The sequence below is a fragment of the Equus quagga genome, chromosome 18 (genome assembly GCF_021613505.1).
Source record: "Equus quagga isolate Etosha38 chromosome 18, UCLA_HA_Equagga_1.0, whole genome shotgun sequence".
In the NCBI taxonomy this organism is placed as follows: domain Eukaryota; kingdom Metazoa; phylum Chordata; class Mammalia; order Perissodactyla; family Equidae; genus Equus; species Equus quagga.
In genome coordinates, this window is record NC_060284.1 from 45,078,303 (window position 1) to 45,098,591 (window position 20,289).

A 20,289-nucleotide genomic window follows, 5' to 3' on the forward strand; every position below is an offset into this window, starting at 1 on the left:
TTTCTTCCTCGCTAGCTCAGCAATGAACGTTTAAAGACTTTTCTTTTAAATGAATCTTGTCCAGCATTTCAGATCTTTTATACCAATAGGAGGGTTCCTCAGGGCATGCAGTCTGCAATATTGTCAGAAACAGATGTCCCTATGTATTGCCTTTCCAGATCACCAACAGTAACATCTTTATAAAAGAAAGAATAGTGATACATTTACCACCACGTGAGGCCAGGTAATATGAAAAGGAAAAGCTTGAGACAAAATCTTACTTTAGGTATTGTATCCCACCAATTCATTTCCGCATTTGCTATTCCCTAAAAGACTAGAGCCTAATACAGGTGTTTGAGTCTAGAAGTCTAAGGATCAATTAAATTAGTGAAGGACAAGCTAAATATTTAAGAGTTAAGGATAAATTTAAAAGCTTTGGGGTTCTGTACTGAAGTATTTTCTCATCTCATCAGTGAAAAGGGAGAGATTACATTTCTAACCTGCCCATTTCATGGCAATAGCAGGAAGAAGAAATAGGAAAAAGGAAACTGTTTGTTGAGAACTTACTATGTGACAACCCTGTGCTGTAAATAATCTTGTGTTCATATTAATTCCATGAACTGGCTATGACTATCCTCATTTCATAAATAAAGTGGAACTCAAGAGAGTCCATACAGGTAACTAGTAAATCAAAGTTTACCAGTTCAAACCAAAGTCTGCCCCACGGCCAAAACTCATGCTTTTTCCATGATCTAGACAGATGCACCTAGAAAAGATAATTGGGAAGTCCTGTTCTGAAGTTTTACTTGCTTATTCATCACCATAAGTTCTGCATAACCTAAAGAAAAGCCAAAGTCAAATTTCTTGAAAGAACAGACTATACTCAATCATTCATCTAACCCACTGTACTCTTGCTGAATAGCTCTTACCAAGGTCATCTATGGCTTCTATATTGTTAAATTCAATGGCCACTTTATTTCATCTCTTGCTCTAATGCTTGATACCACTGATACCTCACACCCCTTCTTGAAACCTCTTTCTCCTGTCTTCCAATATAGCTCTGCTGGCTTTCCTCCATGACTAACCCACAGTCTTCTTGTGGAGTCTTTTTTTCCCCCTACTCCTTAAAGGTGGTTTCCTTTGCTATCATAAGTATTCTACTCTTTTCATTCTATAAATTTCCTAGGGAGTATCATACTCGCACACTGTTTTAGTCACCAACTACTATGGTAGTAGCTCAACTTTGACGGTTGTTTACTGGGGGCTTGCTATGTCCCAGGCATATTCAGTGATGAAGAAAACAGACATGATTCCTGATGGATCTTACAGATTCTACCTGCAGCCTAGGGATTTCTCATGACACCAGAACCATGGACATCTGCACCTTAACTTTCCATAGGTACCTTAAACTCAACATATCCCCAAACTGAACTCACTCTCATCTATCCATAATCTATTCATTTCTCCTTCTCTTAATATTCACCGGGTGCCATATAAAACATGCCTTAGGTGACCGCATGGCCTCAATTATTGGTCTATTATACTTTCCAAATCTCTAAAATTTGACTATTTTCCATCTCCACTGCCAGATAGCTAGTTTAGGGCTCACCTGAATTACTCACAGCCTACAACTAACTGTCTCTCCGCTTCCAATCTTCTCCATAACCCATTCTTCACAGTTAAAATCATCTTTCAAAAAGGCAAGTCTGATTATGTCGACCCTCCAAGTCTCATCCTGCTTAAAATTCTTCAGGGGCTCCTTTTTTCCCTCAGTGTAAGCCCCAAACCCTTTAACAAGACTTTCAAGACACTGCTTGAAAAGGACCCTGCTCAGTACTCCAGCTTAGTATTTTAGTACTCCAACTTATAACTTATTCCAGCCAAAGAGAACTTCTCAGGTCCTAGAATACATATATGTTCTCTTTTATTTTCAGGCTTCTGTATACTTTATTCTCTTCACTCTCTCTTTGCCTGGTCCACAGTTCTATCTTTTGTAAGTGAAAGAGATCACTTCCCTGACCAACGAAGTTTGGGGTTAGATCTGTTCCTATGTGTTGCTACTATATTCTGTGTTAATCCCTATCATAGCACTCATCATTCTCTTAGAGAGTCTAAATATTTGTGAGGGCAGAGGCTGTATTTTACCTTGTTCACTCCTCTTTCTAGGGCCTGGCAAAAAGTATAAATTTTTCCAATGAATTTAAATGATTAAGTCTCAACTCGAAGAGGAAGGAAAAAAAGAAATTCATTTGAAACCTTTTTCAATGTTCTAATTTAATAGAAATAACCAAAACAATGTGGCTTTCAAACAAGGCTTTAAACTAATCTAATACAACTTCTACAACACATTCCAGAGCATTATAACAAGAAATATTTACAGGCAGCTAATGTATTAAATAACCATGGAAAGAAAACCTTGCTTTTATTACACACCAGCAAAAAACACAGGAACGAAACAATTAGAAACTGCAACCTTGTTTAAAAAAATTAAATATGATTATTTAGAGAATACAATACCACAGAAACAGCACTTTTTCGTTAAGAATCATATTCAGGGGTAGTTAACTATGTGCAAAAATAATAGTAGTTGTACTAGGAGTAATAATAATGATGATGAGGGGAGGAGACCAGTTGAAATACTGGAAGCAAGGAACTAGTAAGGCTGTGAATTTAACCCTTTCGTGTGTAGGTACATCTACATAGAAAATTAACAGGCTTTCAGATTGCACAATATTTTATAGGCTTACATACATGTTTCCCTATGATTTAAAACATAGTAAATGCCTACATTTTTCAGACCAGGAGCAGACATGCATTTCATTCTTAAGATTGAAATTTAGGCCACACTTGAAAGGGAATATTGCAGTGGCACTTAGAAAATCATTTCAGGGCCTTCCCACACACAAATTTGGTGAATTTAAAAGAACAGCATTTTTAATTTTCAAGATCACTTGCTAGAAAAGGGCTAAACTTAATTTTGTACATTTTTGTAGTTTGATTATGACAAATATATCCAAATTGACTTGTTTTTGAAGATAATTTTGTTTCTCAAATACAATAAAAAATATATAAAAGACCACAAAGGCAAACACAAGGAACTAAGATGGAAGAAATTCTATACGTGCATTTTGACCAAGTAAAAGAAACCATTATATCCAAGAGTACACATTGAAATCTGAAATGTCTATGTAAACTGTGGCATATAAATTTTTTTTCTTAAAAAAGTACCTTCAATTTTTCACTCAAACACCTACTTTTAAAAAAATATGCAACTTTCCCCAATTTTTAAAATAAAATGCCACAATATATTGTCATTAGCTCCAGCATACATTTAAATTTCTTAATTTTTAAAAGATAGACTGGGCAATATGCATACAAACTTTCCTATAAAATCACCATCCAGGAGAGGATTATGACATGCTATTAGGCAACAGACTTAAAGCAGTGTTATTGCTTTATCAAGGGGGAGATAACTGTGAGAGAAATAAAAGAAAACATCCAGGTCTGGTAGACGATCAAACTGTGAGACACCTTGAAAACCTTGGATCACCTTTAGCAGACTACTAATAAAGATGGTATGAATTAAGAATTTGATTGTTTTAACTACGGGAGATGGAGTGGGTGGATTTTATAAAACTACTCAATGATCTAATGCTTGTTTGAGTTGCAAACAAACAGTGCTGTCTTCAACAAAAATGAGATTTTTATACTTCCTGTGTTGTATGTGAGTGGGAAAGGGTCTTAAAAGGCCAAGGGAGAGGGGGCCACAGCATCTATTCCCCTTTCGGATTCTAAGAGACTGTTTAATAACATATGGTAGGCCACAATCCAAGGGCATAGTCAAAAGACCTAAATCTACTGGCTTATTAACACAAAATCACTAATAATTGCATGGCAGAATACCTGCTGAGGTAACTGATAAATCTACAATTTGCACACTATAAACCTTTTGCTTCTATTTAAAAGCATTATTTCTTTGGATTAACTAAAAAATCTCAAAAACTTATAACAGAAAGTGAGAATTAACTGATTTTAAAATGTATTTAAAATTCCCTTCCATGAGAAACAAAGTCAGACAGTACCTTATTGATTCCAAAAAGAATTACTTCAGCAGTGGATCCAAGGCCTTATCACTTCTCTGTGGTAATGATTTGATGTTTCTATACAGAGCACAATCTACAATCTAACCATACTTTGGAACATGCACAGGCTTCACCTTGCAAAGCAATTCCTTCACTCAGTCAGCTGAGCCAAGTGCTAAAAAATACAAATGAAGGCCAGCAGAACAGACTGAGGAACACTTTGTTCTCAGTGTTCTGATGGGAGATGGAAACTGAAGTGTGGCAAAAACTTTGCAAGCTTTTAAGGAAACATTAACATCTCCAAATCTAAAACACTGTCTTTTAACAAAGAATATAAACGCAAGAGAGTATCAAAACAAACCGCCTGCAGGGAGTAAGAATCATTACTTATCTTTCTAAAACATAACAGAAAAACAAGTAAGCTATCTGAATATCAATTTAAGCTTTTATACTTTTTAACAGTTACATTAGACAGTGCTAAACAAATAAGCTTAGAAGCATGGTGATCATAGTGTAAGAGAAAAGCTTTAAGGAAATCTAAAGTGAACACCTTCATTTTAGTGATGGTTTGTTGACAGCTATTAATTTAATGGTAACTCCTCAGCAGTATGAATTATCTTTTGTTAACAGAAATGGAGCCTATTAAATGTTGACAATAAAATAGCTTTTTAAGAACCAAGCTTAAATTAAAAGAAAGAAAAAAATCCCAAACCTCCATCTAACATGGAAATATTTCTAAGGGAACACATTATCTTTCAAGGCCCCAAATATCAAGAAATATTTATTTAAAATTTTGTTTTTCTCCCTGTTGGTAGAACCTATATATGACTTATTAGCTAAGAATCGTGGAAAGAATTCATATGAAGAACAGTTAGAAAATATCAGAACTCAATAGCTTGACAAAATGAAGTTATACTGCTACTCATCACTTTTCCAAAACGTGCCGCCCTTAGGTATGTCTCCTGATCAGTTGAAATCATGTTGTGGGCAAGAGGGAAATGCACATACATAACAGCATTTTTAAACAATTTTCTCCCTCTTATAAGAAAACTCTTCTTATGAACTTGAAATTTGAGTAAAATGATAAAACAGTTTGGTATCGTTTTGAAGTTTGAAATTTAATTTTAATAAAAATGAAAGAGAAGTTAAAAGGAGGCCACAGAATGAAGGAAGTCAATAGCAATAATAAAACCAATACTGTTTAAGTACACCATCAGAGGGCCTGAATCATATTCATGTTTACCCCCACCACTTGTTAAAGAAAAGAAAACCCAAAAGAACTTGTACAATAATTTCTTTAGAGCATTTTATTTGATTCAATATGCACTAAAAAATATTTACCTCTTAGACAATTATGTCAAATAATTTTTTTCTGAGTAGTCTACTGTCTGAACCACTTAAGCTGAATTTTAAAAAAGGCAAATGATTTGCCACAAATCTGCTGACGTCTGAAAAATATCTAATGGCAAGTCTTCTATTTTGGTCACTTTGTATTCTAACATGTCCATACAAAAGTAGGACTAAAATTTTTAATCCAACAAAAGAGAAGCCTGTACACAGTCTAGAACACACATCTTGGATCTGAGCATCACAAAAGAAGAGAAGAAAGAAAGAAAGTCAAGGTGGTTTATCTGCCTCAGGTGCTGAAATCAGGGTAGTAAAGGTGGGTTTACTCCAGTAACCATTCAAGTGGGGATTGGCTCATTTTCAGGATTTACTTACAGCTCTCTTCTAAGTCCTTTAAGCCCCCAGTCCATACAAATGTCCCACTTGGTGGACAGATGAGTAATCTAACCCCACCGGGTTTATTTCAATATTTTGATATTTTAATAATAAGCTGCTTCTGAAGATTTTCTGAGAAGTCTGTTCTCTATTAAAATAAGATAGAACCTCAAAATATGAATGTGAACATTAGAAATAGACAGCATATATTACAAATCCATTCTTGATAGGAACATTAGTAAGAATACACATTAGCTTAAAAAACAGGCTCAGCAAATGTTGCTGATCTGCCAGAAGTTTTAGTTCACTATTTACAAATAAGACAAAGTGAAATACAGAAAATTTTACACATTTGGTAGTTGACAGATTACTGTTTGCCAATAGTGGTCTATCAGAAAACTGATATGAAGGAAGACTGGAGAAGAGCCAGTTGTCCCCTTCTCAATCAAATTTAAATGTACAGAAAACTAGATTAATTTTGAAACCAATATTCTGCCTTTGATGGGAATAACTAGGATCAGATGATTTGACTGGGAAGTGCAATTCTGTGGAAGTGTTTTCTGGAAATGACTGCTGTAACTATATGATCTACTACTGAAAAGTTACCATATTTATTTCAGTAGACCATTAAAGTTGATTAAATGATGATCAATGGTCATGTTTCCTAGATTCTACATATGAATAGAAAATAAAACTACTGTTGAGTTCTTTAAACTGATATAAAAACTAAGGCCCAGTAGCATCAAAATGAGAAAAAATATAACGGCATGATTCAATGCATATCTGCATTTACATCAAAGTGGAATCTGAGTAACTTTGTTTTTAACTAGAAAACAAGCCAGTATGTATGTGTATGAAGGGGGAGGCATAAAAGTTGTTTTAATAAGTGTGCGCTCTAGTCCAAAGAGACAATCTATCAAGCGACATGACCCTCAACCATTTACTTGTACACCCAGTATCCTGCACCAATCAATACCACATGATCATCAACATCTGCCCATTCTAACATCAGAACCATCCTCTTTAATAACAGAAATCTTCATATCATTTCACTTTTGCTTTTACTTATAAAGTTGCAAATAGAATTCTCTCCCCCTTTCTTGACAAGACACTGTTTTCTGTCCATTATTTCAATCTAATACTGTGTAAAAGCTATCAGCTTCTTCTTCAAGGAGGTGCCCACTGTAGGCAGGATATTCCAGCAACACTTAAATAAAAGTTTTTTTTCTTTTCTTTCTTTCTTTTTTTTTTAAACAATTGATTTAAGTTCATGTCATTTTACTTTATATGTACTGGTCTCTCATCTGACTTTAGACGTTTTCTGCGGGGCTGTATAAAGTCTTCATCAGAGTCCTCAGTTACCTCACCATCATCCTCTTCCTGCTCAAACTCTGGCAAAGGTGCGAAGGTCCTGTCTGAGTAGATCTCTGTGAGTTTATCTTCAAAGTACAATGCAACTGCTTTCCCTGCCTGAGCTACTTCTGAATCAGCCTGCAAGCAAAAGATAGGAATATTCACCTATTGGTAATGCATATTCCTTCACCAAGTTTGCATGGTCTGAAAAGCTTACCTTCAAATTAATCTCTTGTGTTTCTGCATAAACTTGAACAACTTTCATCATCTAAAAAGGATACCAGAGTCAAAAAAAAAAAGGGAAATTATAATCCTTTCTAAAGTTATGAGACTGCATAGGATTGGCGACGAAAGTCAGCCATACTAGGGAGAACAAATTGCTATGACCAGATTAAGTGCTTCTTAAAATTCTAAAGAACACGGAACCACTTTCTTACAAAGTTCTGTAACTAAAGCTACTATAAAACCTCAATAATTGCCTCAAATTCTGATTAGTGAAGTCAATCTGAATAGGAGTTGGTCTAAATGTATCAATCTACTTAAGAGAAAAACATCTGTGAAACAAATACAAAATACTGCTTTTAAAAAACTGCCAAACCTTCAACAAACCACGTAAACAGAATTTTATCTATATGGTAATTTGTTAATCATAAATTATTTAACTATTACTAAAGCAGATAAAATGGGTCTTCTTCCTGGCAAATTTTAGTTCATGAAAGTGTATTTATTTGAAAATAATCTAACTGGATTAGAAAATAAGACAAAAAACTTGGGACTGTACTAACTTCAAATGGGAAGTTTTACTGTATTTCTCTGTGTGGCACATTACTGTAAAGGTGACTAGAATTTTCACCCAATAAAGATTTTTTTTTCAATTTTAAAAAGTCACCTAGATCCTTCCAGAGGCAGCTATAAGTACACGTGAAATGATTCGATGTGATTTTATTTTAGTACTAGTCACATGGCACCCAAATTTCATCAGCATAATGAAGAGATTTTAGTATTAATCTTCTCAGAGATTTTGTGGATTCTCATCCAATTCCATTTTTTTTTCCTATAATAATCAAAACCTTCCTTAACAATAAGAGACTTGACTTTTCCCAAAGATACAAAAATAATTTCCTTGATGGGGGCATACATCACATTTCTTCTCAAGGTGTGGATAGCTCATCCTTATCCTCAAAAAAATATATAACCAAAGTTAATGAAAGTCACACTGCTGAGATCAGAAAACTCAACATTATTTACTCTGGGCTACCATTCAAGATGAGCTACCAGAGATTAGTTTATGATTTGAAGGTTCTACATTTATATAGTCCATAATAAAAGCTACCAGTACAAATGCCCTGCCTAAATGTACCCAAAATATAGGCTGTTTATAATCATTACCCACAAAATACACTTAACAATAGACTATTTTCTACAGTTATCTCAACCCTTAACTTGTTGAGGAAGGGATATTCAATAATATTCCTAATTTATTATATTTAAGTATATATAGTTCAGATTATACACAGTAAATTTTCTTCTTTGGAGCTGTAGATGCAATCAAATTTTACTTTTAATAGAACTGAAGCAGAAAAAATATTTGAAATCTAATTAGAAAAATCTCTTGGCAGGAAAAACAAAATCCAAAAAACAAAAGAAGCAAGCAAACAAAAACTAATAATCCAAGACATTATAGTTTGGAAGTTAACATACTTCATTAAACCTTTCACAGTTCTTGAAGATCAAACGAACATCAGCCACAAAGTCATCTGGGATTTGGTAGTGTTGGGAATGTTTTTTCTGAAGCTTCTTTTTCACGGTGGATAAATCCATTGGTTTCTTTATAATTTTATAGTAGTTTGGTATCTAAAGAAACAAATAAATAAGGATAGATAAGGATTCTCCAAAAACGACAAACTGTTTAACTTGAAAATGCATAGCATATTAATTTTAGAAAAAAAGTGTTGATTATTGAGCCAGCTGCTTGCAAATTCTGGGTACAGTGAATGGTACTTTAAATCTTATGCTCCAATCATATCATGAAAATCAAATCATATTCACAATATGTGGCAGTCTCCATGGTTAGTGAAGGCCCCAAAGTTCTATCTTTAATAAGCAGATTTGGGAAAAAAAGCAATTAGCACGGGTAGCCAACCACCATTGTTAAAGACATATGTGGCTCATCAGAATTTTTTGATTTTTTTTTGGAAAGAAAGGAAAAGAATGAATACAAAATGTATTATTAGAATATGCTATCTCTCAGAGGATATAATTTTCTATCACAAAGAACTCTAGACATAGCAACAGAGGGAGAAAGACTGTAAATAACATAGGAAACATTTTTATTAATCATTTAGTGATCACGCTGGGGGGAGTTCTGGCCCCCATTCTTGGCCAAAAATTTGTATCCTTAGGAAATCACTGAACATAGAGAAGCTATTTATTTATTTGAGTTCGAAGTTTTATTTTATTTTTTTGTATTTTTAATCTATTATTTTTTTGAGGTAACATTGGTTTCTAACACTATATAAATTTCAGGTGTACATGAGAAGCAATTTAAATAGTTCATGAAAAGAAACTATCTGAAAGTCATTTTCTAAAGTCCCTGAACTTGAAGACCAGACAGACTTCCTATCAGATGATTACTATTTAACATCTTCCTTGTGTGCAGACTTTTTGTTCTTTAAAATTCATTTCTGAGCCTACCCAGTAAACAAGGCTAGTTTATATTCTAAAACAGGCCTACTCACAGGCATGGTATTCAATAATATCTTAATTCAACAATTGGTGGTGAACAAATAAAATGTGCGTAGCACATTCTAATCCCACTTACCAGGCACTGAGCACCCCTGGTATTCCTTTTACTATGGGATTTCAGAGCCTTTAACTGCAAAATTTCCCCACAGTCTTTTCTTAATCTTGACTGTTCATAAAAGAGGGCTTAAGAAGGCAGAGTCAGTGTGCAAGATTCAATTTTACACTTTTATTCAAATTAATACTTACATAGCGATTGTTTTCTCCCCAAGGTACAAGCCTAGAATCATAGAACTGGAATCTTAAAAATAATTTAGTCAAATACTCCCACTGTACAATTAAAAAAAAATACAGGCAGAAAATTATGTCATTTTCTTCAAAGTTATAAAGCTGATTAATGGTAGAACTAAGAGGAGAAGTGTTCTGACTCCTAGTTCAAGATTCTTTCCATTATACCATGTATCCCTTATGTCCGTCTTAAAAGAGGACATGGAAATTAAATTCATTAAGTTTTCATCACAGCAACAAAATCTTTAAAAACAGACTGCAATTTTAACAGGTGGATCTCATATCCATTTAGCCCTAAGAAAATTCCCGATTACTAAGAAGTACTTATGACATTATCAGGCACCACGCTAAAACATTTTACAAAGCTTACATATATAATCCTCAGAATAACCCAATAAGGAAAGAAATAGTATTAGAAAAGAAAACTGGCACCTTGGAGAGGTTGAGGAGATTATTCAAGAAGCCTGAGTTTTAATTCAAGTGGTCTAAGGCCAGAGCCCACAGTCAAACATTACACTAAACGTCAGCAGGGAGGTACTACAGTAAATGACTCACCGAGGCAGGAACCGGCTCCTGGAATTCAATACTTAATTCATGGCAATAGAGGTAAAGCAGAAGACGTTCACATTTCTGGCCCAAGAAAAGAAAGGAAAACCCATGAAATGTTTTTCTCCTAATAAGGTATTCTTGAGAAGGAGAACTTTGCCACTACAAAGTATTATTACAACAAATTGAACATAAGCCTCCTACATACTAGCTATCCACTTAAATACATACACCCAAAGAAAACTGCCTTGTTTCCCATTTCGTTTTGAGACTATCTTCTGTTCTACTTCAAATAAACTTATCAAAAGTAGAGCCTTTGTTCTTATCTGATAACTAAAGTAATTTATCTACTATTAATTCTTAGCTATTTATACAAATGGAAAGGGGTCATAAAAGCAACATACAATATTTTGTGCAGAAATTTACAGATTACCTGGTAATCTATAAATTACTGCTGTTGCTATTCATTGCAATTCTCTGAGGCAAGCACAACATACATTGTTATTTCTTTTCTTGAAACGATTCCACTCAGCTTCAAAATTAATAAAAACTGCATCTTCTCAATCCAATTCTAGAATTTTTTTACACAATCAGAAGTAAATTGAAATGCATTTTACATTTATAGTTTTCATTTGCTTAAACTTAATGTAAGTTTGTATACTCTAAACACATTCTTTCTCTTCATAGATAGTGGAGGAGAGATTTTGCGAGTATAAACATCAGATTAGAGCCAAACATAACTGTAATGACCACAGAACCATGGGAACGACATTTTGTCTCTAGAGACTAGCCTACAGACCAGGTCAGCAGAAACGTGAGCCAAGTGAGGAGAGGATTTTGGATTTCATTTTTAATATGATGGGAAGCTATTAGAGGATTTTAAGCAAGAAAGTGATACACTTGTTTACATTTTGAAAAAGAACATTATGTACAGTTAAGAAAATGGACTGTAAGGGGGCAAGAGTAGAACCATGGAGTCCAGCAAGCAGATTATTATAACAGTGCAGATGAAAAACTATGATGGCTGTCTCAGAAGATAACGGTGAGGGGAAGTAAGAAAATATTATAGTAGTCATTCCTGATTCTTTTATTTCTAATAGATTTCCGGCTTGAGGAACAGAGATGAATGGCAGTAACATTTAATGATAGGAAATATCAGGGAAGGAGAACAGTTTTTTATATTGTTATCTGCTTGTTTATTGCTTTTGCTTTTTGAAGGAGAGGATTAGAAACCAAGACTTTGGTTGGGATGTGTTAAGTATGAGGAAGCTGGATAAAACAGTTGAACTGAAGGCTAGAGATAAGATTTCAGAAGCCATCAACATACCATCAGATAATGAGGTTAAAAATGAAAATTTATCAGCTTATATGTATACTACAATTGAAAAAAAAATAAGATGCATAGCCAGACAACTACAGAATCTCTAACAATAAATCAACTTAGTTGACACTCACCCTTTGGTCCACGGGGCTTAACCCCTGTGCAGTTTTCCCCTTCTTACTATGCTGTAAATTATCACAATCATATTCAACTTCCGGTTTCCCAATATCTCTGCAAAATGTGCATATCCAGTCCCCACTAAACAGGGAAACAGGCGATTAGTCCACGTAATTATATAACACAGCCTGCTCCAGGGAAGCTAGTTCCCTAGAAGCAAGTCTCCCGTTTGTTTGTTTCCTTTCCTTTCCACTTTCTTGGGGGAAGGGAGGTTCTATATTCTTGCCAAATTTCATAAAGTGAAGTTGCGTGAGAAAAGCTTTCCAAAAATTTTCCCAGTCATTCTTCAATTGATTAACCTTCTGTAAAGCATTATAAAACCAGTATCTCTGCATTCAAAAGAGGTTTCTTCATAGCACAAAGTTAATTATCAGTATTTGCAGCATAAGACTAATTCTCAGACCCCAGTATTACCATCACAACGTCCTCATATTCATGAATAAGAAGAGTACAAGATATAGACTTCCTCAGCTATCTTGTATAGTTTTGGCTTGTACTAAAGATGCCAAAAATAAAACAATGTTTTTTTCATGGCCAGTCAAAAGCCTAGAATACATACACATGCACATACACACCTGCAAATGCAAGCACATGCACACATACTTATCTTTTAAATCTGCTCAATCTATAGTTTATTTACATCAGGATTTCTATCAAACCATAAACTCCAATAGGATTCATTCATATTCATTCTTCCCCGTTCCTCCCCCACCATATATAAATTCTAAGTCTAGGGATTACACTATCTGTATCAAGTTTCAATTCCTTCCAAAGCATCTGCCTTTGAAAGAAAGCATTCAGTGGCAAAATTCTAACGTTCCAGCTGATGTTACTATCCAAAGAGAAAAAAATACGAAAAGTCTTAACTTCAAGACCAAAATGCCAATGCTTTGCTTTTCTAAAAGAGAAAAGAAAAAGAAGGCCCTTATTACATCTCTGACAAATGACTATACCTACTAAGATTTAGGTAAGAATGACAATTCTTTAGAAAAATATTCTGGCCACTTTTCTAATCCAAAACATTGACTTTTTCAAAAAGGATATCATTCATTATTTAACTATAAAATCATTGCTTTCTCAGGAATCTGAGAGGAAACACATGAGGCTTTTATCTATAGGCAGAAAGAAGTTAGGTTTTCCTAAGAAGACTGGTTTAATTTCACTAAAAAAAAAAGGGGGGGCGGGGTAAAGGTTGCAGAAAGGGGAAGGCTGAAAGAAAAAGTATGCCTACTATTTTATGGTCTCTGAAATCAATTGGAGATGAATTGCATGAACATAAAATGTTAAATGGAAGGGAAGAAAAAGAGCTCTTCTACTCCAAACTCTACAATTATAGATGTAGAAACTAATCCCTGAAAATCAACGACGTGCCCAAGCTAATTAAGTTAGTTCACCACAGAATTACGACCAGACTGCAGGTTTCATAACCCAGCCTAGCGCATCTGTTCCACTGTATTAGCTGGTATCATCAGCTTGCCCTGGGTGCTCATCAATGAATGCTTTAATGCTTGAAACCAGAATTGGCTGCCATGGGATCAAACAGTCTGAAGATAATGTTCATATCTTCCCCCAATCTTTCTTTATCTTTACCCCCAAGTTTTTCTCTTCTAAATAAGGAATTCAGTAACTGCCCATTCCAAAATTGATGACTAAAAGACAATCCAACCGCATGATGGAAGAAAAAGTCTGAGAAATCTGCATACAGTGCTTTGGGCAGGCACTACCAATTAACTGCTCCCAGTGGTCAAGAGGAAGCTATTCCTAAAAATACTCAAGACACTGAAAGTGTTCTTATGAAGTACTTGGTTTTTTTACTTAAAATGACTTCTGAGAGCTTTCAAACATTAGGAAAGTAAGTTTTGGCTAATATCAAATAGAGTTGGCTCAAAATAAATAGTATTCACAAATAAAATCACTATTGTAGACTCTATTAAGATTGATGGAAAAGATAAAAAATTCAGCTTCAAGAGGAAATCAACTAAGTTTCTCCAACACCCCAGACCCTTGCCTCTCATAATTTAGAGTTTTATCTAATTAGCTTACACTAAGTATAAACTGAAGGCTAGGAAACAGCCTATCTTTATTTTACCATTAACACACCCCTTAGATCTTGGACATTTTATTGTTCAGCTGTTATTTTCTCTAGAAGCTAAGACCAGAGGAATAATAGGCTCCCTGTTTAATAGAAATACTGTGGATTGGTTAAGAAAGCCAGATGCCCTGAATAACTTTGTTATTTTTTTAGCTTACAAAAACAAACAACAAAATAAATCAATTATTTCACTGGTACCTTGGAAAGCTAAGAAGTGTTGGAACATGACAAGTTAGGTGAAAGACCTTTGGACATTTTTCACAGCACAAGAGATCCCCTCCATTCTGGCAGACAGCACACCAGTCTTCATTTGGATCATCATCTTTGCTGTTGCCATCTCCTCCAATCCTTGCCGACCTGTGCATGAGGCTTCGAATTGGGGACTTTCCATTAACAAGGCTGCTGAGCCCTGATTGTTTGCAGCTTTCATTAGTATCTGTAGGCTCAGTTTTCACATGGTTTTCCAGGCTTGCTAATGCATCCAACTCACTCTCTAGATGCAGGTTGGTTGAGAGAGGTGGCGTCAAGCTACTCTCAGGACTGCTCAACTAAAACAAAACAAGAACAAATTCTTGAAGAATCATTTAATCCTTATTATACACAGTGTGTACGTGTGTGTATATTTAAAAGCTATGTCAACATGTACACAGATATACTGACATAAAATTATTTTGGAAATTATATTAGTGACATAAAGGAATGAAAATAACCCCAAAATTATTTAGGCATGTTAATTTATGATTTTAGGGAGCAGTCTAATACTGGTCTACTTGGATAATAAGGAAATTAATTAAACCAATAAGGACACCGACAAGCAAGTGAGTAAAGGGTTACACTCTTCCCACAGAGAGCTGAGTATGGTACACTATTTTTCACTCAAGAATCTGTTGCATAGCTTTTGAGAGGTATTCTGAAATATTCTTCTGCCCACTTATCATTCTACTAATGTAGGAAGATTGTGACAATGTAAAAGAAATCTTTCACCACCCTTTTGCAACCAGTTTTTTGGGGGTATTTTCTAAACTAAATCCTGGATGAAAAGGTGACAGACACTGCTCCAAACCCAAGACTAAATCTGTTGCTTTCTAAATCTACATACACTATGCTGAATATACTAATATTCTGAGCTAAAATTTCTATGTGCCAACCATGTAGAAAATGAGACATAAACCTGGGCAGGAAGGAAAAACCAAGATCAAAATTTCTAAACAAAGACGGACATGGGCTTTCCTTCATTCTATATTATAAAGTTTATAAAATGGTCCATCCGAGTAATTGTAAAATGGTTAATAACTCATAAGCCAAAGGCAATCTTCCCATCACAAAACTCTTTAAACTTCTTTCATGAGGGCAATCTTAATCCTGAGCTCACAGGTCTAGAAAATCAGCCATGGATCTTTGTGGCCCGAGACTCAATGTGACTACTAAAACGATTAATAAATTCAGAGCAAGATAGAACCCAACTTAGAATCATGGCAAAAATATTCACCAATTACAAACTAAAAGATAATTTGAAATGAGTCCTTAATAAAATTAAGTCTTTCCTGATTAATAACAGCTAATTTTTGGACATAAAAGTTGAGCTAGGAAAAGAGATATCTGGATGTATCAGGCATAAAAATTCAAAAATAAATAAATGTCCTTAGAACCACAATTCAGCCTCATATACTCAGAGATGAAAGAATCAGTGACGTAACCTCCTTAAATCCCTGACAGACACCAGCAGAAGCTTACCATGCAGGCACTCCTCCTGCCATCCTCTGTCTTTTCTTGCTTCACAGCTCCTGAAAAGCTACATATTTCATCTTCAGTCCCAGGTTCTTGCTTGACCTTGACTTGATCAGACTTGAAACTAAGACTTGTCTTCTCAGCAGTTCTTCCTGATGACCCACAGCTAATAAAAATACAACAAATAAAGATCATATACGTTTGTATGGTGTACATAAAAACAATTATATGAAAAGTAACATTCATTAAAGTGAAAACAACAGACAATTTATTAACTTTACAAAAGATAAGGACACTTCATAACGCAGTTAAGAGGAATGTGGTATAAACTGAAATTCAAATTCTTTAAAAGTATAGATTAAACTTTCAGAAGACCCTAAAACATACTGTACGGTGTGAGGTACTTTACACTACATAATTTAAGGAGTCTAGTAAACCATCATTTTCCCAGGCCAGTACTACAGAATGTCAGCGATGGCTTCTCTCTATAAAAGTAGTTTCAATTTTTCTCTACCCACAAACATCTGAAAAAAAAACGACAGCAATAATCATGGTTCATGAAGCCTCCTCAAAGGAATCACTATTTCAGCTTTTGAGGGCAGGGGATTGGGAGAAGGGATCATGAGTAGCAAACAACCTAGAACGTCCTTATTTGAATCACTGTATTGATAGGCTAAGGTGACAGGTACATGACTAATCGGTTCTATCTAGACCACAAAGCAAAACCACTGGCAAGAGAAGTGAATAACTGTAAGACTGTACTGTTACTGAAAATGAACAACCTTTTTCACTCAATTTGTACTTTTCTCCTAAAAGTACTGATTATTTAAAGTATAATTAAAGTCAAGCAAGCATTTAATAGGACCAGTCTTCAAATTGCATACATACATATATACACAAAAAACATTCATATATCTTAAATAAAATCTTTCTTGCATTGTACTAAATTATTCAAACTAAAGAGTAAAAATTTGTCAACATTTATTGTATTTTATCCTAACAAAACATGCGTTCTCTCTCTCTCTCTCTTACTATTTCTTAGCTCTGTCCACCAAAAAGCTGTAAGAAACAATGAACAACTCAGTAGCAACAAGTGCCCCTAGTACCCAGAAGATTGTCTCCAAGCACCATTTCCCCACTAAGATGACCAGAATTTCTGAGGGAAATGGCTGCTTCCAGGCCTGAGGCAGGAAATGTACAAGACAAAGCTGGAACATCATTCCATAACAGGAAACAAGTTTTCAAACACTACTGGGGTTATAACAAAAAGACTGAGGAGCCAATCTGAAAAAGCTCTGACAGGCCAAAGATGGAACAATTTAAGCATTAATAAAAATAACATCTATAATGGTTTAGAACATATAAAATATATTTAAGTATATGACTTCATAAGGTTAATAAAAAACCTCACTGGTCACTGTTGGAGGAGGGTGCTGGGAATCAACTCATTATTATGAAAAGAGGTAAATAAAGAGAAAGAAACAATTTATTGTGCCTTTCCTATAACCAAATAGTTGATGACAGAAAGTTTCTCTTCACAGAAATATTCTAAACTAACAAAAAAAACGAATGATACAATAATTCAAGTATCATTTTTCAACCAGTAAATAAAATAACAGAGCTAGGCAATGATCATTAATGGTTGCTATCACAAAAACAAACAAAGAAAAGCAACAAGACAGCATGTGCCCCTGATGGAAGAACATACCACCACCAATCAAGTATTCTCCTCCAAACAAACCTAAATCTGATCAAACCTCCTGATCTAAATACCAATGTGGAGAAAAGACAATAGGTGGTGTATTTAAATGACATGATAGGGAAATGGAAAAAATTCTGCAGGAGAAGTAACACATTTCTTCAAAAAAACACATTGATTTTGACCTCAATATATCTATTGATGGCAATGTATAGAGCTTATTTGAATCTGGCATTAAAAAAACCCTTTATTTAAAAAAAGGCATTTATGGGAAAAATTAGGAAATATGAAAATAAACTGGATCTCTACTAATGTTAAAGAATTAGCTGTTAAATTTTTTTAGGTATAATAACGGTTCTGCGGTTATAAAATTTTTCAATCCTTACCTTTAGGTGACATATACTGAAATAGCTGCAACTGAAATGATAAGATGGCTGAGATTTGTTTTAAAATAATCCAGACCAAGGGGGAATGGGTGGGAGTACAGAAGAAATAGATTGGCCATAACTTGATAATTGTTGAAGCTAGTTGTTAAGCATATGGGAGTTCACTGTAATATTCTTTTTTAAATACATATTTGAAATTTTTCTTAATAAAAAGGCAGAAAAAAGGCGCTGTTAATAATGTAATACTCACCTGCCTCGACTGCCAGTACTAGAGGTACTAGGGGGTCTCACAGGTGTGTGAGAATTGGATAAACCTGAAAAATAATAAGTCAAAATGAATATCAATGCAGATAAGAACATTCAGAATTTTACCCATTAGTTTTATAGAATTCAAGATTATTTTAATGCAATTCAGCAGTTCTTGGAATCAGACCTAGTCTTAGTCTCAAAATCAGGGATGGTACGTGTAACTGTTGGCAGACATCAACTAGATTCTCTCAGCTGAGCCCAGACGCTATTCTCAGAATCCTCCTCAAAGAAACAGTACTCAATCAACGAAAACTACCAGATCAAAAGAAAGCTACTTGCTGTCCCACCCCAAGTCATCTGGTAAAATATCCTACTTAAATTTCTATTAATTATCCTGTTTTTCAGACGTTCTGGAATAATTACATTAAACCTCAACAATTATATGACTCAAAAGCTGTATGAATGATGCATCTCATGCAAAACCTATATTTAAATTTGAACTATTCTCACTCTAGAAATAACGAGATGATCTTTTTTAGTAAGAAAGAAATAACATTTAATTTACACCAGAAAAATATATTCCATAACCACTTCTGCACTGTTAATCTTTTTGGAGTTGCTTTAATCATTCATTCAGGGTAATAGGGTCAATAAAACAGCTGGGATTTTGGAAGAGATCTGTATCTCACTGACTTGATTAGTCACATTTTAATACTTTCCAACAAATTTAAGTTTTTGTTTTGAAATTACAATTTGAAAGTTCACTTGTTTTCCTCAACTCTTTTTAAAAATTTTTTCAATTTTTCATTATTTTACAAAGTGTTTCAACCTTGGGCTGAAACCAAAGAACTCTTCAACTGACCATCTGTATCGTAAAACACAAGACACAGGGAGAAAATACATGTACAAATTCAGCAAAGAACATGAATACAGCTGAAGACTAGGGGAGGCATACATTAGAGTTCTGAACAGTGTACACCACAGATACACACTAATATTACTTCAGTTAGCTGAAGACTGTCAACAGTATTTGAAGAAAAATAATTAGAAAGAACAATCAGGAAAAAAAATATGGTCCATCACTGTGATGGTTACTTTTATGTGTTAATTTGGCTAGAATACAGTACCCAGTTGTTTGGCCAAACACCAGTCCAGATGTTGCTCTGAAGGTATTTTTTTAGAGGTGATTAATGTTTAAATCAGTAGATTGTGAGTAAAGCAGATCAACCTCCATAATGTGGGAGGGCCTCATCCAATCAGCTGAAGACCTTAAGAGAAAAGACTGAGGTCCCCAGAGGAAAAAGGAATTTTGCCTCTAGACTCAAGACTACAGTCAACTCTTCCCTGAGTCTCCAGCCTGCCGACCTGCCCTACAGATTTCAGACTTCCCAGCCCTAAGAATCACATGAGCCAATTCCTTAAAATCTCTCTCTCTACACACACACTGACACACACACATTCCTCCTATTGGTTCTGTTTTTCTGGAGAACTCTGACTAATACATATACTGAGAGAGACTTTTTTTAGAATAAGGAAAAGATAAAAGAAACGAGGCAGAACCTCAGTTGACTTTACCTGATGATCCTGGAGATAGGGCAGAGGGTCCTGGGGAGGGATTCATGGTGCTTGTAGGCTGTGGGGGTAGATGACTGCCTGAGATGTATCTACTTAGTAGATTATCTAAACTACTTGAACCAGCATCTTCCAACTAAAGAGAAAGAAAAGATAAATTTGCTTTGATTAAAGCAGAGAAGTTATTAATTTCATTAGTATAATTGCTTTTATGCTCACAGTTTACTAATAAACAGATTATCCTATATCAAACGGCTTAAATGTTGCTTCCTTAGGCTCCCCTGAGGACCCACATAGTATAAAGTTTATGTGAATAAAGTTATAATTAGTATTATTCAACAAATACCCAGCAG

General features: G+C 34.7%; 1 protein-coding gene across 2 annotated transcripts in view; it reads right to left on the reverse strand.

Annotated features, from left to right (window-relative positions):
* Positions 1-2,234: 2,234 nt before the first annotated feature.
* TRIM33 (tripartite motif containing 33) overlaps positions 2,235-20,289 on the reverse strand; it is a 116,601-nt gene continuing 98,546 nt past the window's right edge. The window contains exons 12-20 of one of the 2 annotated variants that reach the window (XM_046645361.1): positions 19,940-20,072; positions 18,366-18,429; positions 16,037-16,196; positions 14,501-14,850; positions 12,168-12,291; positions 10,722-10,796; positions 8,838-8,990; positions 7,354-7,404; positions 2,235-7,274 (exon numbers count right to left, since the gene is read on the reverse strand). In XM_046645361.1, the coding sequence (XP_046501317.1) occupies positions 7,062-7,274; positions 7,354-7,404; positions 8,838-8,990; positions 10,722-10,796; positions 12,168-12,291; positions 14,501-14,850; positions 16,037-16,196; positions 18,366-18,429; positions 19,940-20,072 (1,323 nt within the window). In that variant the 3' untranslated portion in view covers positions 2,235-7,061. The remainder of the gene's footprint in view (positions 7,275-7,353; positions 7,405-8,837; positions 8,991-10,721; positions 10,797-12,167; positions 12,292-14,500; positions 14,851-16,036; positions 16,197-18,365; positions 18,430-19,939; positions 20,073-20,289) is intronic. The other variant, XM_046645362.1, reaches the window with a different exon arrangement.